The sequence below is a fragment of the Halichoerus grypus genome, chromosome 10, assembly GCF_964656455.1.
Source record: "Halichoerus grypus chromosome 10, mHalGry1.hap1.1, whole genome shotgun sequence".
NCBI lineage: Eukaryota > Metazoa > Chordata > Mammalia > Carnivora > Phocidae > Halichoerus > Halichoerus grypus.
The window spans coordinates 25,493,845-25,517,058 of NC_135721.1; the positions used below are offsets into that span (position 1 = coordinate 25,493,845).

General features: G+C 39.0%; 1 protein-coding gene across 4 annotated transcripts in view; it reads left to right on the top strand.

The window, feature by feature from the left end:
• SLC30A6 (solute carrier family 30 member 6) overlaps window positions 1-4,368 on the top strand; it is a 39,561-nt gene extending 35,193 nt beyond the window's left edge. For all 4 annotated transcript variants that reach the window (XM_036119120.2, XM_036119121.2, XM_036119122.2 and 1 more), the window contains one exon: window positions 783-4,368. In XM_036119120.2, coding sequence (XP_035975013.1) covers window positions 783-1,277 — 495 coding nt within the window. In that variant the 3' untranslated portion in view covers window positions 1,278-4,368. The remainder of the gene's footprint in view (window positions 1-782) is intronic.
• Window positions 4,369-23,214: the final 18,846 nt, after the last annotated feature.

Genomic DNA, 23,214 nt, shown 5'->3' on the forward strand with positions numbered 1-23,214 from the left:
TTCTTTCTTTCCTCTTTCCTTCTTTCTTGTTTTTCTCTTTCATTCTTTTTCTGCCCCCTGTAATATTTGTACTTTTTTATTCGTAGTAATATTGCTTATTCTTATCCATATATGCCATGCATTTTAATTGCTCTTCCCTCAGCTTAGAATGCCTGTCTCCACCTTTTGAAATTACATTTAACCATCAACCCTAGATCAAATGCCATCTTCTTTTGAAGTCTTCCTCAATTTGAATTAGTAGCTACCTTTTCTATCCTTCCACTGCATTTTCTATATACTTTATATTCTGCCTTAGGTTATAACATGCCTGTCTTCCTCCTGTATGTATTTCTCTTTTTTATATATTTTTAAAAGTTCCATTTTATTTAAAGAGTCATAAAGAACTTCATTAGCTCTTCACATTGATAATCACTACTGAGTAATCTTTAAGGAATATCGAGACATTATACTTGCTCTTGTTTTAAAGAAAATATCAAGGGGTGCCTGGGTGGCTCAGTCGGTTAGGTGTCTGCCTTTAGCTTGGGTCATGATCCCAGGTCCCTGGATCGAGCCCTGCATCGGGCTCCCTCCTTGGCAGGGAGTCTGCTTCTCACTCTGCCTCTCACCCCGCTCGTGCTCGCTCGCTCGCTCTCTCAAATAAATAAATAAAATCTCTTTTAAAAAATTAAAAATAAAGAAAAATACCAAGTACAGTTACAGCCAAATCATAAATGTTTATTTCTAATGGAATTTTCAGTGGTATAATTTTAAGGATCTCTTTCCTATGATTTTGCCCATTTTAGGCTGGATCAGTTCATGTAAGAATTCGACGAGATGCAAACGAACAAATGGTTCTTGCTCATGTGACCAACAGGCTGTACACTCTAGTGTCTACCTTGACTGTTCAGATTTTCAAGGATGATTGGATTAGACCTGCCTTACTGTCTGGGCCTGTTGCAGCCAATGTCCTAAACTTTTCAGATCATCACATAATTCCAATGCCTCCTTTAAAGGGTACTGATGATTCAAACCCTGTCACATCGACTCCAGCTAAACCTAGTAGTCCACCTCCAGAATTTTCATTTAACACCCCTGGGAAAAACGTGAACCCAGTTATTCTGCTAAACACCCAAACAAGACCTTATGGTTTGGGTCTTAATCATGGACACACACCTTATAGTAGCATGCTTAATCAAGGACTTGGAGTTCCAGGAATTGGAGCAACCCCAGGATTCAGGACTGGTTTTACAAATATGCCAAGTAGATATGGAACTAACAATAGACAACCAAGACCATGATGTACTGTAAATTAATTTATTTTTATGAGGAATATTGACTTCTTGACTTCCAATTTATTTAGTAATCCAACTGTGCATTGACTGTTCAATCATTTACTCTAAATGTTAGAGAATAGTGGGTTTGTTCACATTACATGAAACTGATGAAGCTATATTTTTGTAAAATGTATTTGGGGCTGTTGAGAACCTTCTAAATGTCCTAAGGTTTAAATAGGCTTCCTATAGAAAGCGTGTTTCTCTAAATTTGAATTTTGCTATTTTTGGTTTCGTAGTTGACTGCAGTGTGATAGACATCATCTTTACAATAAGAGAACCACTCGATGGAGCAGATCTGTCACATTATTAAAAGTATAGTATTTTCTTCAATGAAATTTATAAACATATGCTTCTTGAATAATGGTATACATTTTAGGAAAGGAAAAAAATGTCCATTTCAAAAGTAAAAGTCTCTTTTATAGCTTTTCCAAACTTAATTGCTACATTTTTCTTTGAGGTCCTCTTGATTTATGTCTTGCAAAAGGAAAGCAGAATTTTTTATCAGAAATTTTAGAACATATTCTGCTATCTAGCATAATTTGAAGTTTTTAATTATTCGTTTTTTATAGTTTTTCTCATTAAAAGATTTCAGTACATTTATAAAGAGTCCGTTGTCCTGAAAGTGTTTTATTTTGCTTAAATGAATACCAAATCCTTTGGTAATGTGAAATGAAGGAATCCCAGTTTTCTCTCTTACATTTAATCAAATACTGACATAATAAAACAAACAAAAAACACCAAGAACCCAAATACTGACATAATGATGGAATTTATCTTTTTGTCACCTTTTCATTAGTTGACTTTTTAATCTCTCATTTTATTAACAAAATATATCAAATATATTACAAAATATAAAATATATTACAAAATATATGGAATTCCATGCGTAATATGGGATTTGATAGTTGCATAAACAATTTGAGTTTATATTATATAATTTTACCAAAACATAATAGACCCTAGATTATAAAATACAGTATTGTTAGATGTGTAACAGGCAATTTCTAACTTACTTTGTTTTGCTTTGTCGAAATCATAAATTGTTAACTGTGATGAAGTGTGAGAATCATGGATTATTTTATTTTTTTATTATTTTCCAAATGCAAATGTTAAGGACTTGCCAACATAGCCAGTATTACATATAAAAAGTATCACAAGCAGCAAATGACAAAAATTACCTGAGGTGTTTTTTGTTTTTTGTTTTTATCAAGAGTTTTACAATTAGAGTTTTAAAAAGGTATTTTGAAAGTGGATTCAACTTCTCTGGAATCTAATACTCCTGGAGATTTAGGACTTTTCCAGCCATCAGCCAGCTATGTAGAAAAGATTTTTGTTTTTGAAGAATTTGCAAGTTTCTTCAGTCAACTCATCCTTTTTAAAATATGAGCAACACTTCCAAATCGGATTTCACAGTGGAATCACAAACATCCAAGAAGCCACCCACCTCTGTCAAGCAGAACTGTCGTCATCCTGTAATAAATAAGTGACCATGTCCCAGCTTTTGCATGGTGAGGAGTTGGTCATTGTCTTTAACATCTGCAACCCTGTTCAGGCATTTGACCTGCTGAAGAAATAGAGCGCACACTACCTTGACTGCTGGGGAAAATGAAACTTCATAAAATGTACGAAGGCAACCAATTCCTTGTCCTTTGTCTTACGTCCTCCAACTATTAGTATACCTATCATTGGTCCACTATTACAGGGTGATTTTTCCTCCGTTGACCTCATCCAAGTGGGTCGACTGCCCATGAAATCTGAAGAACTGCCATGTACTGAGTGATGATTAAGAGGTCTGCGCTGCCACCCTTTGCATGTCTTTTCCATTCTCATGGGATTTTTAAAGTGTGCAGGTACTGAACACAATTCTGCATGATGTTAAATGCCTATTTCCTCAACACCTCTTCAGAGGCAACACTTGTATAGTTGTCCCAACAAAGGTGCTTTGATACCCACCTACACTATTTAAGAAATTTCCTGTGGGTTCTAAAGGAATTGGCTCTACTTGCTGAAATTCACCAATGCCAAATGCTGCAGGTGACATTGGTCCATGCATTATTATATAACGATGTCTTATTTGCCGAGCTCTGGCCAGCATCTGGATATAAAAACAAGAAACTTGGCCAACATAGGCCTAGAGGCAGTATTCTTACTAGTAAATCTTGCCAGTGTCACGTCAAGCTAAACAAAGAAAGAAGTTTGAATTGACTACTTGGCCCATGGCTTGTGATTAAGAGCAAGTTCCATGGAGTGTAATTAACCCTGTCTGAGAAAATACCATACTGTAACATACTGTAACAGAAAAAACGCTGGGCTAGAAGTCAAGAGATTTGGATTCTGAGCCTGATGCTGCCACTCTGTAAGTAGTTTGGTTACCATGGGCAAGTCATTTAACTTCTCTAAGCTTTATCATCTGTAAAGTTAGGGTGGGGAATGAATTAGTTGATCTGTAAACTGTCAGTTCTAAAATTTTATGACTAAATCTACAGATTATGCCCACTTGCTAAACAGTATTGTGCCCAGAATGTCCTTCCAGTGACTACCTCAGCACACAGGCCAAGTGTTACCTATACCAACACCCAAGCCATTAATTTGAGGTGCCATGAGAATAGAAGGTGAACTGCAGGTAACAGCATTTAGGTTCTTGTTTATTTCAGACTTGCCTTGACTTAAATCTGTTAAGATCAAACAGATTTTTCTTAGACTTCTTTCTTTGTGGGGAAGGATTATTTTGGGGGGTGTTGGAGAAAAGTTTAGGACAGGGTACCCTTAGATTCGTAGGGTACGAAAGAATGGGCTACATTTTTCTTTCTTCCTTAATCTCTGAAGATACAGTTAGAATTACATATGTGTATCAGCAAATGGAGAGGTCCTGAATTTCAAGCCTCTGATTTAGCTGCTCGTAAACTGCCAATTTTTTGCTTGACTAAAGTATGCTGATCTTTTTGGGAGTCTATCTGCTTCTTATATAAGGAAATGCTTTTTACATTCCAAATTGTTTGAACCACACTGTTTGAATAAAGAACATACATGGAGTTTTCTCTCTGATCTTAAATAATTTTGGCTTGTTTCCTTATTCAATAGCTATCTGTTGGTCATTTAATTTAATTCAGCAAATACTTGTTGAGCATCCAGTACATGCCATGCACTGTACTAAGTAAATGTGCACACAGTATATCAATTTTTGTGACCAATTCTTGAGACCAAAGGGAACACAAGGATAAACAAAAGATCCCTTCAAGTACCAGGTAATCATACCTGTGATAAGACACAGAACTACTGCACATGTTATCAGATGAAACTCCCTCTCACTTCCTCCTCTTCTTTGGTCTCATTTTCCTGGCATCCTTCTCCTTTTTTTTTTTTTTGAATGATGAAACTAAGGAAGTAAATTTCCATGGAAGAGACCAGCTAGAGGTCAAGGTGTCACACATCATCCAGATATCAGGAAAGGAAGAGAAAGTTTGGAAAGGGCAAGTTAGGCAGACACTGTTGAGAAAGGATAATTTTTAGGTTATATAATGGATTGCCACATACTTTCAGACTCTTGCACTGGATGAGCAAAGATTATTAAGTTACCACACTGAAAGTAATGGGGTCCCCAGAGCATTCATGGGCTCAGGGTGGCCTTTATTTAAGTTACTAGTTTAAAAGCACCTTTAATAACACTAATATCATCATCATCAAACTGCCACCCAACAAGCCTAGCTTCTTGCACAAAAGTTAACTTTGATAACACGTGGCTAATTTTCCTGACAAATGCTGCACCAGGCAAAAATCTTGTAGTACTGAAGTCCAAAAAACCTAATTGCTTAAGATTCTGAAATACATTCATGAAGGCAAGCCATCAGTCACTGCTCACACAATTTTCCACCAAATCCAACTGCTGTAAGTTTTTTAGAGGGTTCTTTTAAAAAAATGCACCTGGGTTAACAAATAGAAGTAAGTATGTGAGTTGGAAGTGAAACAGTTTTTTAAGAGAAATGCCTATGTTTGGACCAGTGCTTTGCTTCAGAAAGAAATTAGAATTCTCTATAGGTAGGGCAATGATTGTGAATCTGCTCCCTTATTTTTACAAGTTATATTTTGTGTATATAACTGTAAGGCATATATATTTGTGTATATAAGTGTAAGGCAGTCTGATAGATAGTAATTAGTAGCAGTATAGCAAACCCAATACAAATGAATACTGTATTTTTTCACTTTTCCTGATTCTTCCAGGAAATGGAAGATTGCTTTAAAATTGAGGTGTAAGAGAGGGTACCTGGGTGGCTCAGTCGTTAAGCATCTGCCTTCAGCTCAGGTCGTGATCCCAGGGTCCTGGGATCGAGCCCCGCATCGGGCTCCCTGCTCGGCGGGAAACCTGCTTCTCCCTCTCTCACTCCCCCTGCTTGTGTTCCTGCTCTTGCTATCTCTCTCTCTGTCAAATAAATAAATAAAATCTTTAAAAAAATTTAAAAAAAATAAAAAAATAAAAAAATAAAATAAAATTGAGGTGTAAGAGATGCTATTAAATATTTGTCACGGTTTTTCAAAACTAGAGTCAGACTTCATCAAGCTTAGGTCATTTCCTCTTCTTTTTTTTTTTTTAAAGATTTTATTTATTTATTTGACAGAGAGAGACACAGCGAGAGAGGGAACACAAGCAGGGGGAGTGGGAGAGGGAGAAGCAGACTCCCTGCTGGGCAGGGAGCCCGATGCGGGGCTCAATCCCAGGACACTGGGATCATGACCTGAGCCGAAGGCAGACGCCCAACGACTGAGCCACCCAGGCGCGCCGGTCATTTCCTCTTCTTTTTTTTTTTTAAATTTTTTTTTTAAAGATTTTTATTTATTTATTTGACAGAGAGAGACACAGCGAGAGAGAGAGCACAAGCAGGGAGGAGTGGGAGAGGGAGAAGCAGGCCCCCCGCTGAGCAGGGAGCCCGATGCGGGGCTCAAACCCAGGACCCTGGGATCATGACCTGAGCCAAAGGCAGATGCTTAATGACTGAGCCACCCAGGTGCCCCTCATTTCCTCTTCTTGAGAAGCAAACACTAACTATTGTTTCTTGGGTATGGAATGTTCCTAACTGTAAACTTGAGTAAGTGAGACTCTCAGTATCTCAAGACTTGGGTTTTGGGGGTTGTCTTTTTTTTAATGCTCCCTAATGGAACTTCTCCATTCCTTACAGAATAGGGCACTCCTGCAAAGGGAAGGTGGATATCCTAGCCATGAAGTCCAAGACAATAGCCTAAGGAATGGAGGGGTCCAAAAAGTAGGTTTCTGGGTGTGAAAGCTTGCACAGAACAACACCCACCTGCTTGGACGGCTCATTTCTGGACTGTTACAGAAGAGGGAAATAAAGTTCTGTTTTCTGTATGGCATGGGGGGGTCTCCTGTTATACCAGCTTAAGCCTGTGCCCAGCCTAACTCATACCTAGGGCCTCACTTTCTCCTCTCTTCCTCCTTCCCATAAGGAGCGCATCTTTATTCCTTGTAAGCAGCTTTCTCCCTGCTCTCTCGGACCTCATGTTCACATCCTTTCAGCTTCCGCCTCTTTTCCATGTGCTTCCTAGCATTGCATGCACTCAGCCACTTCTCCTGTCTCTATGTAAGACTCCTTCCTGGGGCACCTGGGGGGCTCAGTCGGTTGGGCATCTGCCTTCAGCTTGGGTCATGATCTCAGGGTCCTGGGATCGAGTCCTGCATCAGGCTCCCTGCTCAGTGGGGAGCCTGCTTCTCCCTCTCCTCCCTGCTTGTGCTCTCTCTTGCTATCTCTGTCTTTCTCCCAAATAAATAAAAAATCTTAAAAAAAAAAAAAAGACTCCTTCCCTAAAGGGCAGCTTTTCTCTTTCTCTATTAGCAGCAGGTTTTACCACCTCAAAGGAATTTAACAAAGAATTTAAAGCTGCAATCTTTTTTTAAGCGCTGCATTATTTTATACTCCAACCACCAGGATATGAGGGTTCTAATTTGTCCAAGCCCTTGTTAACACTTATTATTATCTGTCCTTTTTATTATAAACATCCCTAGTGGTTGGGAAGAGGGGTTTCATCATGGCTTTGATTTGCATTTCCCTGATAGCTAATGATTTTGAGCATCCTTTCTGGCTTATTGACGGTTTATATATATTTACATAAGTATATATATATAAATAAATATATATATTTGCAGGTGATTTTATTTTTATTTTTTAATTTAAATTCAATTAATTAACATATAATATATTATTAGTTTCAGAGGTAGAGTTCAGTGATTCATCAGTCTTATATAACACCCAGTGCTCATTACATCACATGCCCTCCTTAATGTCCATCAATCCCACCACCTCTCTCCCCTCCAGCAACCCTCAGTTTGTTTCCTATGATTAAGAGTCTTATGGTTTATATATATTCTCTGGAGAAATATCTATTCAGATCCTTTGCCTGTTTAAAAAATTGAATTATTTATCTTTATATCAGTGAGTTGTAAGAGTTCTTTATTCTAGACAGTAGTCTTTTATCAGATACATGACTTGCCATAATGTAAAGTTGTTCTGCCATTCTCTGGGTTCTTTTTTCACTTTCTTGATGATGCCCTTTAAAGTACAACAGTTTGTATTCTTGATGAAGTCCAACTTATTTCTTATTTGTGTTTGCTTGTCATATCTAAGATTTTGCCTAACCTGAAGTCATGAAGATTTACTCCTAGATTTTCTTCAAAAATTTTTATAGTTTCAGCTCTTAATGTTTATATCTTTGATGCATTTTTTTAAATTTTTTTTTAAGATTATTTATTTATTTATTTAACAGAGAGAGACACAGCGAAAGAGGGAACACAAGCAGGGGGAATGGAAGAGAGAAGCAGGCTCCCCACCAAGCAGGGAGCCCGATGCAGGGCTCTATCCCAGGACCCTGGGATCATGACCTGAGCCAAAGGCAGACGCTTAACGACTGAGCCACCCAGGCACCCCTTAATTTTTTTTTTTTTTTTTTAGAGAGAGAGAGCATGAACAGGGGGAGGGGCAGAGAGAAAGGGAGAGAAGCAGACTCCCCACTGAACAGGGAGTCCAAAGCAGGGCTCCATCCCAGGACCCTGAGATCATGACCTGAGCCGAAGGCAGACGCATAATTGACTGAGCCATCCAGGTTCCCTGGTTTTCTCCTAATTCTTGAATCAGTTTGGGAAATGATATTTTTCTAAAAACATGTCTTCTTTGTCTATTTCAAATTTGTTGGTATCACAGTTGAAGGATTTCCATATCTTTTAAATTTCTGATTAATCTATAATATGACTCCTTTTTTGCCTTTGATTTTTGTAAAAAGATTTATTTATTTACTTGAGAGAGAGCAGGTGGGAGAGGCAGGGAGGAGAGAGTCTCAAGCAGACTCCATGCTGAGCTCAGAGCCTGATGCAGGCAGGCCTCCATCCCTAAGATCCCTAACGTTAAGATCATGACCTGAGCCAAAACCAAGAGTCAGATGATTAACCCAATTGCACGACCCAGGCACCCTTGCCTTTGATGTTTTAAACACTTTATTTTTTTAGAACGGTTTTAGATTTATAGGAAAAATTGCAAACATAGTACACAGAGTTGCCATACACTCCACACTTAGCTTTTCCTATTATTAACATCTTACATTAGCATGGCATGTTCATTGCAATTAATAAACCAGTATTTATACCTTATTAAGTCTATAGTGTATTGAGATTTCTTTAGTTTTTACCAGTATCCCTTTTTTGTTCCAGGATCCCATCCAAGATATCACATTACATTTAATCATCATGTCTCCTTACGTTCCTCACAGAACCTCTTGTCTTGTGACAATTTCTCAGATTCTCCTTGTTTTTGATTCCCTTGACAGTTTTGAGGAGTACTGGTCAGGTATTTTGTAGGACTTGTCTGATGTTTTTCTCATGATTAGATTGGGGTTTTGCAGTAGTGAGAGGAAGATTACAGAAGTGTAAAGTATCATTTTCCTTATATGTCCAGGGTACATACTGTCAACACGATCTATAACTGCTAATGTTGACCTACACTTAGGTAGTCGGAGTTAGGCTCCACTTTTTTGTGGGCAAAGTTATCTACATAATTATTTGCAGCTTTGCATGGGAGATTTATCTCCCCCGTTTATTCATTTATTCAATAATTTATTTATATCAGTATGGATTCATGGATATTTATTTTATGCTTTGGGATATAATCCAATGCTACTTTATTTTATTGTTCCAGTTGTTCAGCTTTACTGTGAGCTCTTTTAGTTGGTTTCTGTGTCACTTTGACTTCCTCCTATTACTGTCGGTGTCTTTTGTTTATTTCTTTGTTTTGAGCTCTTCCTTAATTTTCTGGCACTACACGATGCTCTAGGCTTATACATTTCCTGCCCTAGTCCTAGAATTAGCCATTTTGTCAAAATGCCCTGGTTCCCTTTATTAGAGAATGGTATTAGAATCCAAGATCTGGGTATCGTGAGTGCTTATTTCTTCCTAGGTGTCATTGCTTCTAGGCCCTCTCAGCTGACAGAGCAAAGAATATGTGTATGTACACGTGTAAGAAAAACTCCATTCATTCTAGCTCCCATTCCCCTCCCGTGTGTCTCCTTTACTGAGCATACAGAACACTTCATACACTTCTGGTCATCAGGTGTGTGGAGGTTACTCCCCACACCGTGCAGTTCTGTGCAACACCAGGTGTGTGTCCTACAAGTTAACTCAATTCTAACACCGCCTACCTGGAAATCTTGTCCGATCCCACAGGCTAAGGCCTCAGGCCCACAAGACTGCTTCCATCCCACTTCAGGTGCCAATCACAAGTGGTAGGTCCCCGGGTTATCCACAACTTCTGTCTGATTAAGCTACAAATTGGAGGTTCCCATGTGTCCCTCCTCAGGTTTGATTAATTTGCTAGAGCAGCTACAGAACTCCAGGAAACACATTTGCCAGTTTATTGAAGAATACAGATGAACAGCCAGATGAAGAGTTACCTAGGGTGAGGTCTGGGAGGATCCCGAGCACAGGAGCTTCTGTCCCCATGGAGTTTGGGGTGTGCCACCCTCCCTGCGTGGATTTGTCTGCCAACCTGGAATCTCCCTTAACCCTGTGCTGTTGGGATTTTGTGGAGGCTTCGTCACATAGGCATGATTAATTGTTAACTCAGTTTCTAGCCCCTCTCTATTCTTTGGAGGATGACGGGTGGGAATGAAAATTTTTTTATAATCTCTACACCCAATGTGGGCCTCAAACTCATGACCCTGAGATCAAGAGTCGCATGCTCTTCCGACTGAGCCAGCCCAGCGCCCCCTAAATGATTGTTTACATATACTAAGGTTCACTCTTTGCACAATAAAGTTCTGTGGGGTTCAACAAATGAATAGTGTCATGTCTGCACAGTTACAGTATCATGCAGAATATTTGAACTGTCCTAAAAAAATACCCTATGCTGTACCTGTTCAACCCTTCCTCCCCTCTTCCTGAGCTCGTGAACTTTTTTCTAAATTGAAGTATAGCTGACATTATATTGGCTTCAGGTGTACACATGGTGATTTGACAACTATATACATTATGCAGTGCTCATCGTGATGAGAGTGGTTACTGTTTGTCACCTGTAACTGACTGTATTCCCTATGCTGTACTTTTCATCCCCATAACTTATTTATTTTATAACTAGAAGTTTGTTCCTCTAAAGCCCTGTCACCCGTTTCACCCATCCTCCCACCCTCCTCCCCTCTCGTAAGAACCACCAGTTCTCTATATTTATGACCGTGTTTCTATTTTTGTTGTTGTTTGTTCATTTGTTTTATTTTTCAGATTTTCGATCATACAGTATTTGTCTTTCTCAGACTTATTTCAGTTAGCATATTGCAAATGGCAAGATGTCATTCTTTTTTATAGCCAAGTAATATTCTACTGTGTATATATACCACATCTTTATTCATTCATCTATCAGTAGACACTTAGGTTGCTTCCATATCTTGGCTATTGTAAATAATGCTGGAATAGACATAGAGGTGCATTTATCTGTCCAAATTAGTGTTTTTGTTTTCTTTGGGTACAGTCACTGAACTTTTTACTGTCTCAACAGTTTTACCTTTTCCAAAATGTCATATAATTGGATTCATACATTATGTCACCTTTTCAGACTTGCTTCTTTCACTTAGCAATATGTATTTAAGTTTCTTCTATGGCTTTTCATGGCTTCATAGCTCATTTCTTTTTACCACTGAATACTATTTATGGCTGTACCACAGTTTGTTTATCCATTCACCTATTGAAGGACACCTCCATTGCTTCCAGGTTTTGGTGATAATGAATAAAGCTACTACAAACATTCATGTGCCTGTCTCCATTTTGACTAATGAAATTATTTATGTCACTCTATCTTTTCTTGAGCAGTCTTGCTTGACTTTTTTTTTTTTTTTAAAGAAAGCTCTACGTGTGACTTCAACTTACTACCCCAAGGTCAAGAATCACATGCTCTACAGACTGAGCCAGCCAAGTATCCCAGTCTTCCTTGGCTTTTATTTATCTTGTTACTCTTTTTAAAGAACCAACTTCAAGCTTTATTACTCTTGTTTAGAGTATTTTTATTTTCTGTGTCATTGACTTATCTTCTTATGTTTACTATCCTGGGGTTTACTCTGATGTTTTTCTGGCTTCTTAAATTAGAAACATTAATCTTCAGGCTTCTCTAATATAAATACTTCAGGCTATGAGAATTTTATTCAAGCCCTGCTTTGGCTGCATGCCACAAATTTTGGTACATAGCATTTTCTTACCATTCAGTTCTAAATATTTTTGTTGAAATTTGTCACTATGAATTTGTAGCATACCTACCTGCCAAATTGTGTGATGTTCCCCAGCATCCTGAGTATGGGCACAGAAAAAGTGGAAATTTAGGGACAACCCAGGGTTACTTTCACCTGGAAAGTATATCCCAACTACTGTATCTAATTTCACACCTCACATCCACATCTCATTTTCTCCCTGCATCTCATCAGGTAGTCTTTCTTTAATTAGAGAATCTGTCTCTCATTACCCTTTCTTCAATTCACTGTGGCGTCTATCACACATGTCCATCATTGAATGTCAATGCCCTACATTGGCTCGTGGTACTGGGGACCGTGAGAGTGTCATAGAGGACTGTAAGAGATGGAGATGGAGAGGGCAAGGCGACTGATGGGCAGCTGCAGCCTAAACTGGCAAAAACGGTTCAGCTTCTCTTTGAGAGCATGGAAGTGCCAATATTACCTTTTACTAATCTGCTGCTCAGAACTATCACAATTATCCTTCACTATTACCCACAAGCACTCGGTATACTTGCTATATCCACAATTATACGGGGCCTTCTTGTAAAAATTGACAAGTGACTGTTCTCCCCATCCAAATCACTTGGAAGAGAGGGAAAGGAACCACTGCAGAAGGCAAGGAGACCCAAATCCAGAACATGGGAGCAGAGAGTCAAACCCAGAAGTGACCATGGAAACAAGCCCTGGATCTAGGATGACATCCTGGGCAGGATGTGGATTAGAGTAGTGTTTTTTCTAAGCTGCAGGGTATCCCCTCATTTAGAGGAACATGAAACAAATTTAATGGGTTGCAGTCAGCATCTGTTTTAAGTGAAATAGGACAGAAAGAATAGAAAATAACAGATTGTGTCACACATAGCATAAGATACTTTCTGTGAAATTTTTTAATGTGTATGTATGTGTTAATGTTAAATCATGAGATAAAATGTATTTTTAACTGAGGGTCATAGTCAAAAAAAGTTTAAAACACTCTAGACGAGAGGCTTAAAGCAGACATCTAAGTTACATATGGGGATACAGAGGAGAGAGCATATGGAGAATATGTGACCTGGAGGAGATATTTAAGTTAGGTCTTAAAGGGACTGTAAGAGAAGGTAAAGGACATTCTAGAGGAAGTGCACATACAAAGGCATTTTTGGGAAATGGCAAGAAGTCCATGAGGTGGAACCTCATGTAGGGAGAGAGGCATGGCAGAAGATGAAGGTGGAAAGGAAGGTAAGTTGAGGATCCGTTGTGAAGGGTCTTATACACGAACTGAGCTGGTTTTATTTTTATAAATTTTACTTATTTTGCAAGCTGAGGAAGCTTTTTTTCAAAAGGAAGATAAATCTATTATCTGGTTCTCTTGGAAACCCACAGAGGAAAACAACAGTACCATTCATTGAGCACATACATTAGGTCAATGTTGAACTTCTTACTTTATATGCATTAGTTTAATTACTGATTAGCACAGTAACTACTCATATGGTTGGTATTATAGTGACTCTCATTTGACAGATGAGCAGACTGAGGCTCAGAGACTTTAAGTTGCTCAGGTCATCCATCTATCAAGTGGAAAGGGTGGGCAGGTCTGACTCCAAAACCAGTGCACTGGACCACTTATAAAGATGGAGACTCTAGAGAGCAGTCTCATCACCTGATAGAGAATAAGGCAGAGAACGTTTGGATCTCACTCATCAGCTCTCATCACTCAAGCACAAGTAGACTGCTTTTTATACCTCTTCCAGGTGGAGGAACAGCCGGAGGGGGCAGTGCCAACATCTACACTCTCTCCCCACGTCATCAACTCCTCCTCTTCCGTCTCCAACCCTTTCGCTGCTTTACTACGACAACCTTATATATCTGCTGCTTTATAAAACAGGGATAATGTTATCTTTTATTAGGGATGTAATGATTATTCCATAAATTCTTCTTAAAAACACTTTGAGAATAAAGTAGTTACTCCTATTGAGTTGTTCATTTTGTAATATCTTTTTTACTTGCATTGGAAAGTACATTGTTACAGCTAAATTTCCAAGAGTCAGCTCCCTTCTCTTACGCTTATTTTTCTCATTTACATGTAGAGGCTATAAGGCACTAGGCAACTCAAGGGGCGCCTGGGTGGCTCAGTCGGTTAAGCGTCTGCCTTTGGCTCAGGTCATGATCCCGGGGTCCTGGGATCAAGCTCCACGTCAGGCTCCCTACTCAGCGGGGAGCCTGCTTCTCCCTCTACCCTTCTCCCCTGCTTATGATCTCTCTCTAATAAATAAATAAAATCTTAAAAAAAAAAAAAAGGCACTAGGAAACTCAAATCAAATGGCAAATTACTGCTTAGCTCAGTTCTTACTTCATTAAATATCCCATCTCCTTCTCTGCTCTCATTGGCCGGCCTGAGAAGTGGGCAAATCAGACAGCTACCTACTTAAAGATTTGAAAGATGCTAAAAGGCCTCTACCTTAAAAAATGTCTCCCCAACATCTGATTCTAATTCTACAGACTCTCTGGTGGCCTCATTGAAAAGACACACCCTTTCCAACTCGTTTAAGGTATGAAGTTACCTGACAGGGATTATTTATTAGCTAACTAATTAGCCTGTCACAGAAGCCACCTGCTTCCAATATCACCCAGAATAGAGGAGGGACCTGTAAGAATGACACCCAGAATGATATGATTTGATGGGTTAAGGGTGTGGGTAAAGGAGATGGAGGTGGAGTTAGGAATTAAAGAAAGAAAAGATCCAGAACTTGAAGCACTATTAGGGAAGGCAAAAACCCTTCAGCAGCCTAAGCACTTAGAGACATATACATGTCTAAGAGAAAAGGTTTTAGAGAAGTAGGTGGGGAGCTAGTTTTTAATGGGTACAGACTTTCAGTCAAGGAAGATAAAAAAGTTCTGGAGGTGGATGGTGATGGTGGTTGTTCAAGAACGTGAATGTACTTAATACCACAGAACTGTACAGTTAAAATTGGTTAAAATTTTAAGTTTCATGATATGTATACTACAAATATATTCTAGAGAGGGGCGCCCGGGTGGCTCAGTTGTTAAGCGTCTGCCTTCGGCTCTGGTCATGGTCCCAGGGTCCTGGGATCGAGCCCTGCATCGGGCTCCCTGCTCCGCGGGAAGCCTGCTTCTCCCTCTCCCTCTCCCCCTGCTTGTGTTCCCTCTCTCGCTGTGTCTCTCTCTGTCAAATAAATAAATAAAAATCTTTAAAATATATATATATTCTAGACAATCTGTGGGGAAATGAAGTTGCAGAGGCGCCTGGGTGGCTCAGATGTTTGTCTGCCTTCGGCTCAGGTCATGATCCCAGGGTCCTGGGGCCCCGCATCACATCAGGCTCCCTGCTCAGTCGGGAGCCTGCTTCTCCCTCTCCCTCTGCCATTCCCTCCACTTGTGCTCTCTGGCTCTATCTCTCTGTCAAATAAATAAAAATCTTTAAAAAAATAAAAAAATAAAAATAAAAGACGTTGCAGCTTCCAACTTGTTCTCTCTTAGATCTCTTGCTCTGAGGGAAGTGAGCTGCCATATTGTGAGGACATTCAAGCAGCCTATGGAGAGGTCCAGGAATGAGAAACTGAGGCCTTCAGCCAACAGCCAGCATTAACCTGCCAACCCATTGAGGAGCTGCCTTGAAAGCAGATCCTCCAGCAGTCCCATCCAACATCTGGACTGCAACCTCATGACAGAGCCTAAGCCAGAACCACCCAGTTCCCACATTCCTCACCCACAGAAATTGTGAGATAATATTTGCAGTTGTTTTAAGCCACTATTTGGGGGCAGGGGGTAATCTGTTCTATAGAAATCAAAGACTAATACAGGTAGCATGAAGATCCCCCATCAACTGCCTGAGGCTGATGGAATCTTCCGTCATTTATAGATCTCTCTTTGTTCCAAGATTATTTCACAGTTGCTTAAAGATATTCAGTGATCCCATTTAGATAAAGTTGCACTTACTTTTACATGTTTTGAATACCTAAGAGGTAGTCCTTAAAAACATTTCCCAAAATTGGAGAGGCATTGCAGAATTTCAAACAGTTAAGGTTAGCAAGAGCAATTCCTAACATACCTTGTCAGGTAATGGGAATGTTTTTCCTTTAATACTACAGATGGAATGCTTAAATACCTGAAGGCAGGCCAGTATTTTATTTTATATTATTTTATTTTTTCTTTCTTTTTTAAAATTTAAATTCAATTAATTAACATATAATGTATTGTTGGTTTCAGGGGTACAGGTCTGTGATTCATCAGTCTTATATAATACCCAGTGCTCATTACAACACATACCCTCCCCAATGTCCATCACCCAGTTACCCCATCCCTTCACCCCCCTCCCATCCAGCAACCCTCAGTTTGTTTCCTATGATCAAGTCTCTCTTTTTTTTTTTAAGATTTTATTTATTTATTTGACAGAGAGAGACACAGCGAGAGAGGGAACACAAGCAGGGGGAGTGGGGGAGGGAGAAGCAGGCTTCCTGCGGAGCAGGGAGCCTGATGTGGGGCTCGATCCCAGGACCCTGAGATCATGACCTGAGCTGAAGGCAGACGCTTAACTGACTGAGCCACCCAGGCGCCCATATCAGTGAGATCATATGATAATTGTCTTTCTCTGATTGACATATTTCGCTAAGCATAATACCCTCTAGTTCTATCCACGTCATTGCAAATGGCAAGATTTCATCTTTTTGATGGCTGCATAATATTCCTCTGTGTGTGTGTGTGTGTGTGTGTGTGTGTGTGTGTGTGTGTGTACCACATCTTTTTTATCCATTCATCTGTCGATGGACATCTGGGCTCTTTCCACAGTTTGGCTATTGTGGACATTGCTGCTATAAACATTGGGGTGCAGGTGCCCCTTTGGATCACTACATTTGTATCTTTGGGGTAAATACCCAGTAGTACAATTGCTGGGTCTTAGGGTTGCTCCTATTTTCAACTTTTTGAGGAATCTCTATGCTGTTTTCCAGACTGGCTGCACGAGCGTGCATTCCCACCAGCAGTGTAGGAGGGTTTCCCTTTCTCCCATCCTCGCCAACATCTGTTGTGTCCTGATTTGTGAATTTTAGCCATTCTGACTGGTGTGAGGTGGTATCTCATTGTATTTTTGATTTGTATTTCCCTAATGCTGAGTGATGTTGAGCACTTTTTTCATGTGTCTGTTGGCCATTTGGATGTCTTCTTTGGAGAAATGTCTGTTCATGTCTTCTGCCCATTTCTTGATTGGATTATTTGTTCTTTGGGTACTGAGTTTGATAAGTTCTTTATAGATTTTGGATACTAGCCCTTTATCTGATATGTCATTTGCAAATATCTTCTCCCATTCTGTCGGTTGTCTTTTGGTTTTGTTGACTATTTCCTTTGCTGTGCAAAAGCTTTTCATCTTGATGAAGTCCCAATAGTTCATTTTTGCCTTTGTTTCCCTTGCCTTTGGAGAGGTGTCTAGCAAGAAGTTGCTGTGGCCGAGGTCAAAGAGGTTGCTCCCTGTGTTCTAAATCTTTCTCTCCCCAGGGTCAGGTAGAGAAGGCGTGTACTTATCCTTGTGTTCCTAGTGGAGGCTAGACAGCTTCTTCTAATGATGGGTTTCTCTAGCTTTTGGGTTATATTAGCATACAAATGATTTCCTTAGTAATCTTTACAGAATTCCAGAAGTTTAAGATCCTGTTTTTTAGAGGGCAAGACCATCTTTTCCTCAAAATCTAAATTTAAAAAACATGAATTGAACATACCCAGTTTATCTAGATACATGCAGAGGTTTCTCAGTACTTGGTATGCACACCCTCTGGGAATTCAGAAGACTCAACTCTTATGTTAATACACACTAACTCCATCTTAACAGGGCAATGGGTAAGAACTGGATGGCCTGAGAACATTTAAGGAAATTCTTCTTTCTCTGCTTCTCAATCATTTATTTATCCAGTCATCCAAATATTTATTAGGCAGTTATTATGTAACAGAACATGTGCCAAGTTTCAAGCATCTATTTCTTGTTTTCTTTCTCTTCACCGTCTCTTAAAATTATAATATCTTCAATTATTCTGAAATTTTCTCCTAATTCTCCATTTTATAATAAATTTTCATTTCAGTCATGGGGAAGATCATTAAAAACAGGCTAGATACTACCTGGAAGTCTTTATTATCTTTTCCAGTTTCCCTAAAAATTAAATTTCGTTTTGAGAGACTTAGCATGCATTAGCACGAAAGTATAATATGTTCTCTTACACTGTGCTCATTCAGTTAATGCAGGCAACAGTTACCTAGGGTTTTCATGGCATTTGCCGACAGGCAGCAGGAGACTAATTGGATTTCTTCAAGGTCACAGGGTTCAGCTGACAGAGACTTTACTATGTAATTCAATCCCTTCCCAATGTCAGACAAGTGGGTCATATGAAGTAAACTCATCTTCTTCAGGTTTGTCAGGCCTTCAGCTGCAAAAAGTTGGAAGGGAAATTACATTAGGATTAACATCAAGTTAATTTGATTTAAACATAGATTAATGGACTGAAAAGAAGACAAAGAACAATTGCACAGAGATCTTGCCATGCTCTTTCTGTAGAGACCTTGAGTTATAAAAAGCCAAAGAGAGTTGTTCTTCTTTCAACTCCCTCTCCCATCTCCTGGACCATACAAAGGTCACCTATGTGAAGGTCATTCTCTCAGCAGCATGAGAAAAAGTATAATAAATGTGTAGTATTTTAATGGGTATCAATGTATACCTTGCCATAACTTCTTTTCGTAGGATGAAGTCTTCTAAATGAGCACTCTCCCTTTAATCTCAAAAATCTTAGGAGGAATACAGGCTGAATTCACAGGGGCAGCATGGGGACACGAGAATGTTTTGTTTTTGTTTTTTTGGTCAGAGATGGCTGTCTTTAGCTAAAAGCATGTTCTCCAAATATAGTGGAATTGGACTAGAAAATAATAACAAAGATAACAAGGAAATCTCCAAACACTCGGAAATTTAACAATAGACTTCTAAATAAGCATGAATTAAGGAAAACTAGACAGTATTTTGAAAAATATAGAAATAAAAATAAAATATATCAAAATCTGCAGCTAAGGGGCACCTGGGTGGCTCAGTTGGTTAAGCGACTGCCTTCGGCTCAGGTCATGATCCTGGAGTCCCGGGATCGAGTCCCACATCGGGCTCCCTGCTCGGCAGGGAGTCTGCTTCTCCCTCTGACCCTCTCATGCTCTCTCTATCTCATTCTCTCTCTCAAATAAATAAATAAAATATTAAAAAAAAAATCTGCAGCTAACACAGTGCTTAAAGGAAATTGAATTTATGGCTTAAAATTTTCCAAAAAAGAAATCTGCAGGCACAGATAATTTAACTTGCAAATCCTACCAAACATTCAAAGAAGAAATAACACCAGTTCTACAAAATCACTTCCAGAAAATAGAAGTGAAGAGAACACTTCCCAGCTTTTTCATGATGTTATCATTAAATGCTACAAAACCCAGACCAAGAGAATAAAACAAAACTTCAGACCAATATACCACTCATGAACATAGAAGCAAAAGTCCTCAACAAAATATTACTAAGGATTCCAGCCATATATAAAAAGAATGTTATACTACCACCAAGTGGGCTTCCTACAGGGAATGCAGAGCTGTTTCAGTATTTGACAATCAATCCATATAATTCACTATATTAACAGACTAAGAAAAACTGCATGATCAGATATATTGAAGCAGAAAAAACATTGAAATCATCTGACATTCATCCATAATAAGAATTCTTAGCAACCTAGGAATAGAAGGGAACTCCCTCAACCTGATAAAAGTCATCTACAAAAAAACTACGGTTGACATCATACTTAGTGGTGAAAGTCTAAATGCTTTGTTCTGGAACAAGGGAGGATGTTCACTCTCACCCCTCCTATGCAACACTCTACTGCAAGTCATAATCAGTGCAATAAGGCAAGAAAATAAAATAAATACAAATTGGAAAGGAAGAAATAAACCTGTTCTTTTTGGAGATGGCATGAAGTGAGTATAGCAAAGGTGTAGAGTATAAGATCAACAGACAAAAATCAATTGCATTTCTATATAATAGCAATAAATGAATGGAAACCAATTTTTTAAAATTCTATTTACAATAGCTCCAAAAGAATGAAAAAGTTAGATATAAATCTGATAAAACATATACAGGATCAACATGATGAAAACTACAAAATGATGATAAAAGAAATAAAAGGAAATCTAAATTTAAGACAAACCATGCTCATGGATTGAAAGATTCAACAAAATAAAGATGTCAATTCTCCCTAAATTGGTCTATAGATTTAATGTAATTCCAACCAAGATCCCAGGTAGAGTTTTTGATAATATAAACAATGTGAAAGACAAAGGAACTAGAATATAAAAAAACAATTTTGAAAAAGAATAAAGTTGGAGAAACAACACTACTCAATTTTATGACTGAATATAAAACTACAGTTACTAAGACAATATGACATTACCAAAGGATAGATAAGGGTGTTGGCAGAGGATCAGTCAATAAGAGACTAGAGTCCAGAAATACACCCACATAATTACAGCCAAATGATTTTGGACAAAAGTACAAAGGCAATTCAAACATGAAAGAATAGTCTTTTTTTTTTAAGATTTTATTTATTTATTTGACAGAGAGAGACACAGCGAGAGAGGGAACACAAGCAGGGGGAGTGGAAGAGGGAGAAGCAGGCTTCCCGCTGAGCAGGGAGCCGGATGCGGGGCTTGATCCCAGGACCCTGGGACCGTGACCTGAGCCAAAGGCAGATGCTTAACGACTGAGCCACCCAGGTGCCCCAAGAATAGTCATTTCAATAAATAGAACACCTGAATATCCGTATGCAAGAAAAATGAACCTTGATCTAAACATCATATTTTATATAAATGTTAACTCAAATGGATCATAAATCTAAATGTAAAACGTAAAACTGGGGCGACTGGGTGGCTCAGTGGTTAAGCATCTGCCTTCGGCTCAGGTCACGGTCCCAGGGTCCTGGGATCAAGTCCCGCGTCAGGCTCCCTGCTTAGTGGGGAGTCTGCTTCTCCCTCTCCCACTCCCCCTGCTTGTGTTCTCTCTCTTGCTGTGTCCCTCTCTGTCAAATAAATAAATAAAATCTTTAAAAATAAGTAAATAAAATGTAAAACTTTAAGAAGAAAAGATAGGAGGAAATCTTCATCACCTGGGGTTAAGCAAAAAATTCTTAGAAATCACACCAAAATTTTGATTCATACAAGCAAAAACGGCCTGCAACTAAATCTAAAATTTTTGTTCTATGAAAGATACCATTAGGAGAATGAAAAGACTAGCTACAGATTAGGAGAAAGTATTTTTTTTCTTTTTTCAGATTTTATTTATTTATTTGAGAGAGAGACAGAGCGAGAACATGAGAGGGGTGAGGGACAGCGGGAGAAGCAGACTCCCTACTGAGCAAGGAGCCCCACACAGGGCTCGATCCTGGGACTCTAGGATCAATGACCTGAGCCGAAGGCAGACGCTTAACTGACTGAGCCACCCAGGTGCCCCAGGAGAAAATATTTTCAAATCACTTATCTGACAAAGGAACTGTATCCAAAATATTTAAAGACCGCTCAAAACTCAACACTAAGAAGATAAATTACCCAATTAAAAAATGGGTGAAAACTTAAACACTTTGCCAAAGAGGTATACAGTTGGCAAACAAACCCATGAAAAGTTTTCAAGTTATTATCAGCTAAGTATGATGAAATAAGACTACATCCAGAGTTCCAGTTGTTCCATATCCTCATCAGCACTTGGTGTTGTCTGTTTTATTTTTTCTTATTGTAGGGCAATTGTAGAATTAAAAAAAACCACAAAGGATATTAAGTGCTAGTGAGAACGCAGAGCAGCTAAACCTCTCATATATAGCTATTGGAAATGTAAAATTGTACAAACTGGAAAATAGCTTGGAAGTTTCTTAAGAAGTTAAACAAACACTTGTCCTATGGCTTAGCAATCCCACTCCTAGATATTTACCTAAGTGAATTCAAAGCTTATTTTCAGGGGTGCCTGGGTGGCTCAGTCAGTTAAGTGTTCAACTCCTGATTTCCGCTCAGGTTATGATCTCAGGTCATGATCTCAGGGTCATGAGATGGAGCCCCTCGTGGGGCTCCTTGCTAAGTACGAAGCCTGCCTAAGATTCTCTGTTTCCCTCTCCCTCCCTCTTTGCCCCTCCCTCCCACCCCCAGAGGGCAGGTGCACTCTCTCTCTAAGAAAAAAGGAAAACTTATTTTCACACAAAACCTTGCATAGAACATTTATAGAAGTTCTATTTATAATCACCCAAGCTGGAAATAACCTACATGTCTTTCAGAGGTGATGAGATAAACTGTGGCACAACCATATAATGCAACACTATTCAGCAAAGAAAGGGATGAACTAGGAAGATTCTGAAGATATGTGGAGGGCAGAAATAGAAACCAGCCTTGGGTAGAAATGACAGGGCACTGGAGTTTAGCTATAAGAAGGAATGAGCACTGATTACAAACTCAAATGTCAACAAGGGCCAGGGAGATAATGTTATTACAAGAAGTAGAACAGGTGGGTGCTGTGCCCACACGGAGATTATGTATCTTGTCCACAGAACATAGGAACATCTCAAGAAGCTCTAGCTGATTGTTACCAAGTGAAGATGTGGGCATGCAGTTGCCAGACCTACAATTATCAAGAGAAATGAGTAACCTGTAGTTTCACACTGCAATCTCCCAATTGCAAAATGTTGCCAACTCCAGGGAAAAGAATCGTGACTAGGGGATGGGAAAGGGAAGGAGACTTCATTGTAGATTGTTTTATAATTTGGATCATGTGAATATATTACTCAAAAAATACATTTCAAAAATTAAGAACAAAATATTGGCAAACATTGAAAAGACAATTCTATACAATATGTAGGCCAAATTCAGCACACAGGTGACCAGTTTGCAAGATCAAAGGAATAGCCGTCAAGAGGAAATGGAGAGCTTCCTGACACAGAAGGTAGTCTAATGAAGTTGCGGTGACTATGTAGAATCTTATGGAAGGCATTCCTGCATTAAGAAGGTTGCAAAAATTATCTGTACAAAAGATTCTAGATTTTTTTAAGTGATATGAAATTTTCTCTACAGGATGAAAAGTGAGGCAGAGCCTGATGGGAAATCTATTTGGGATTGG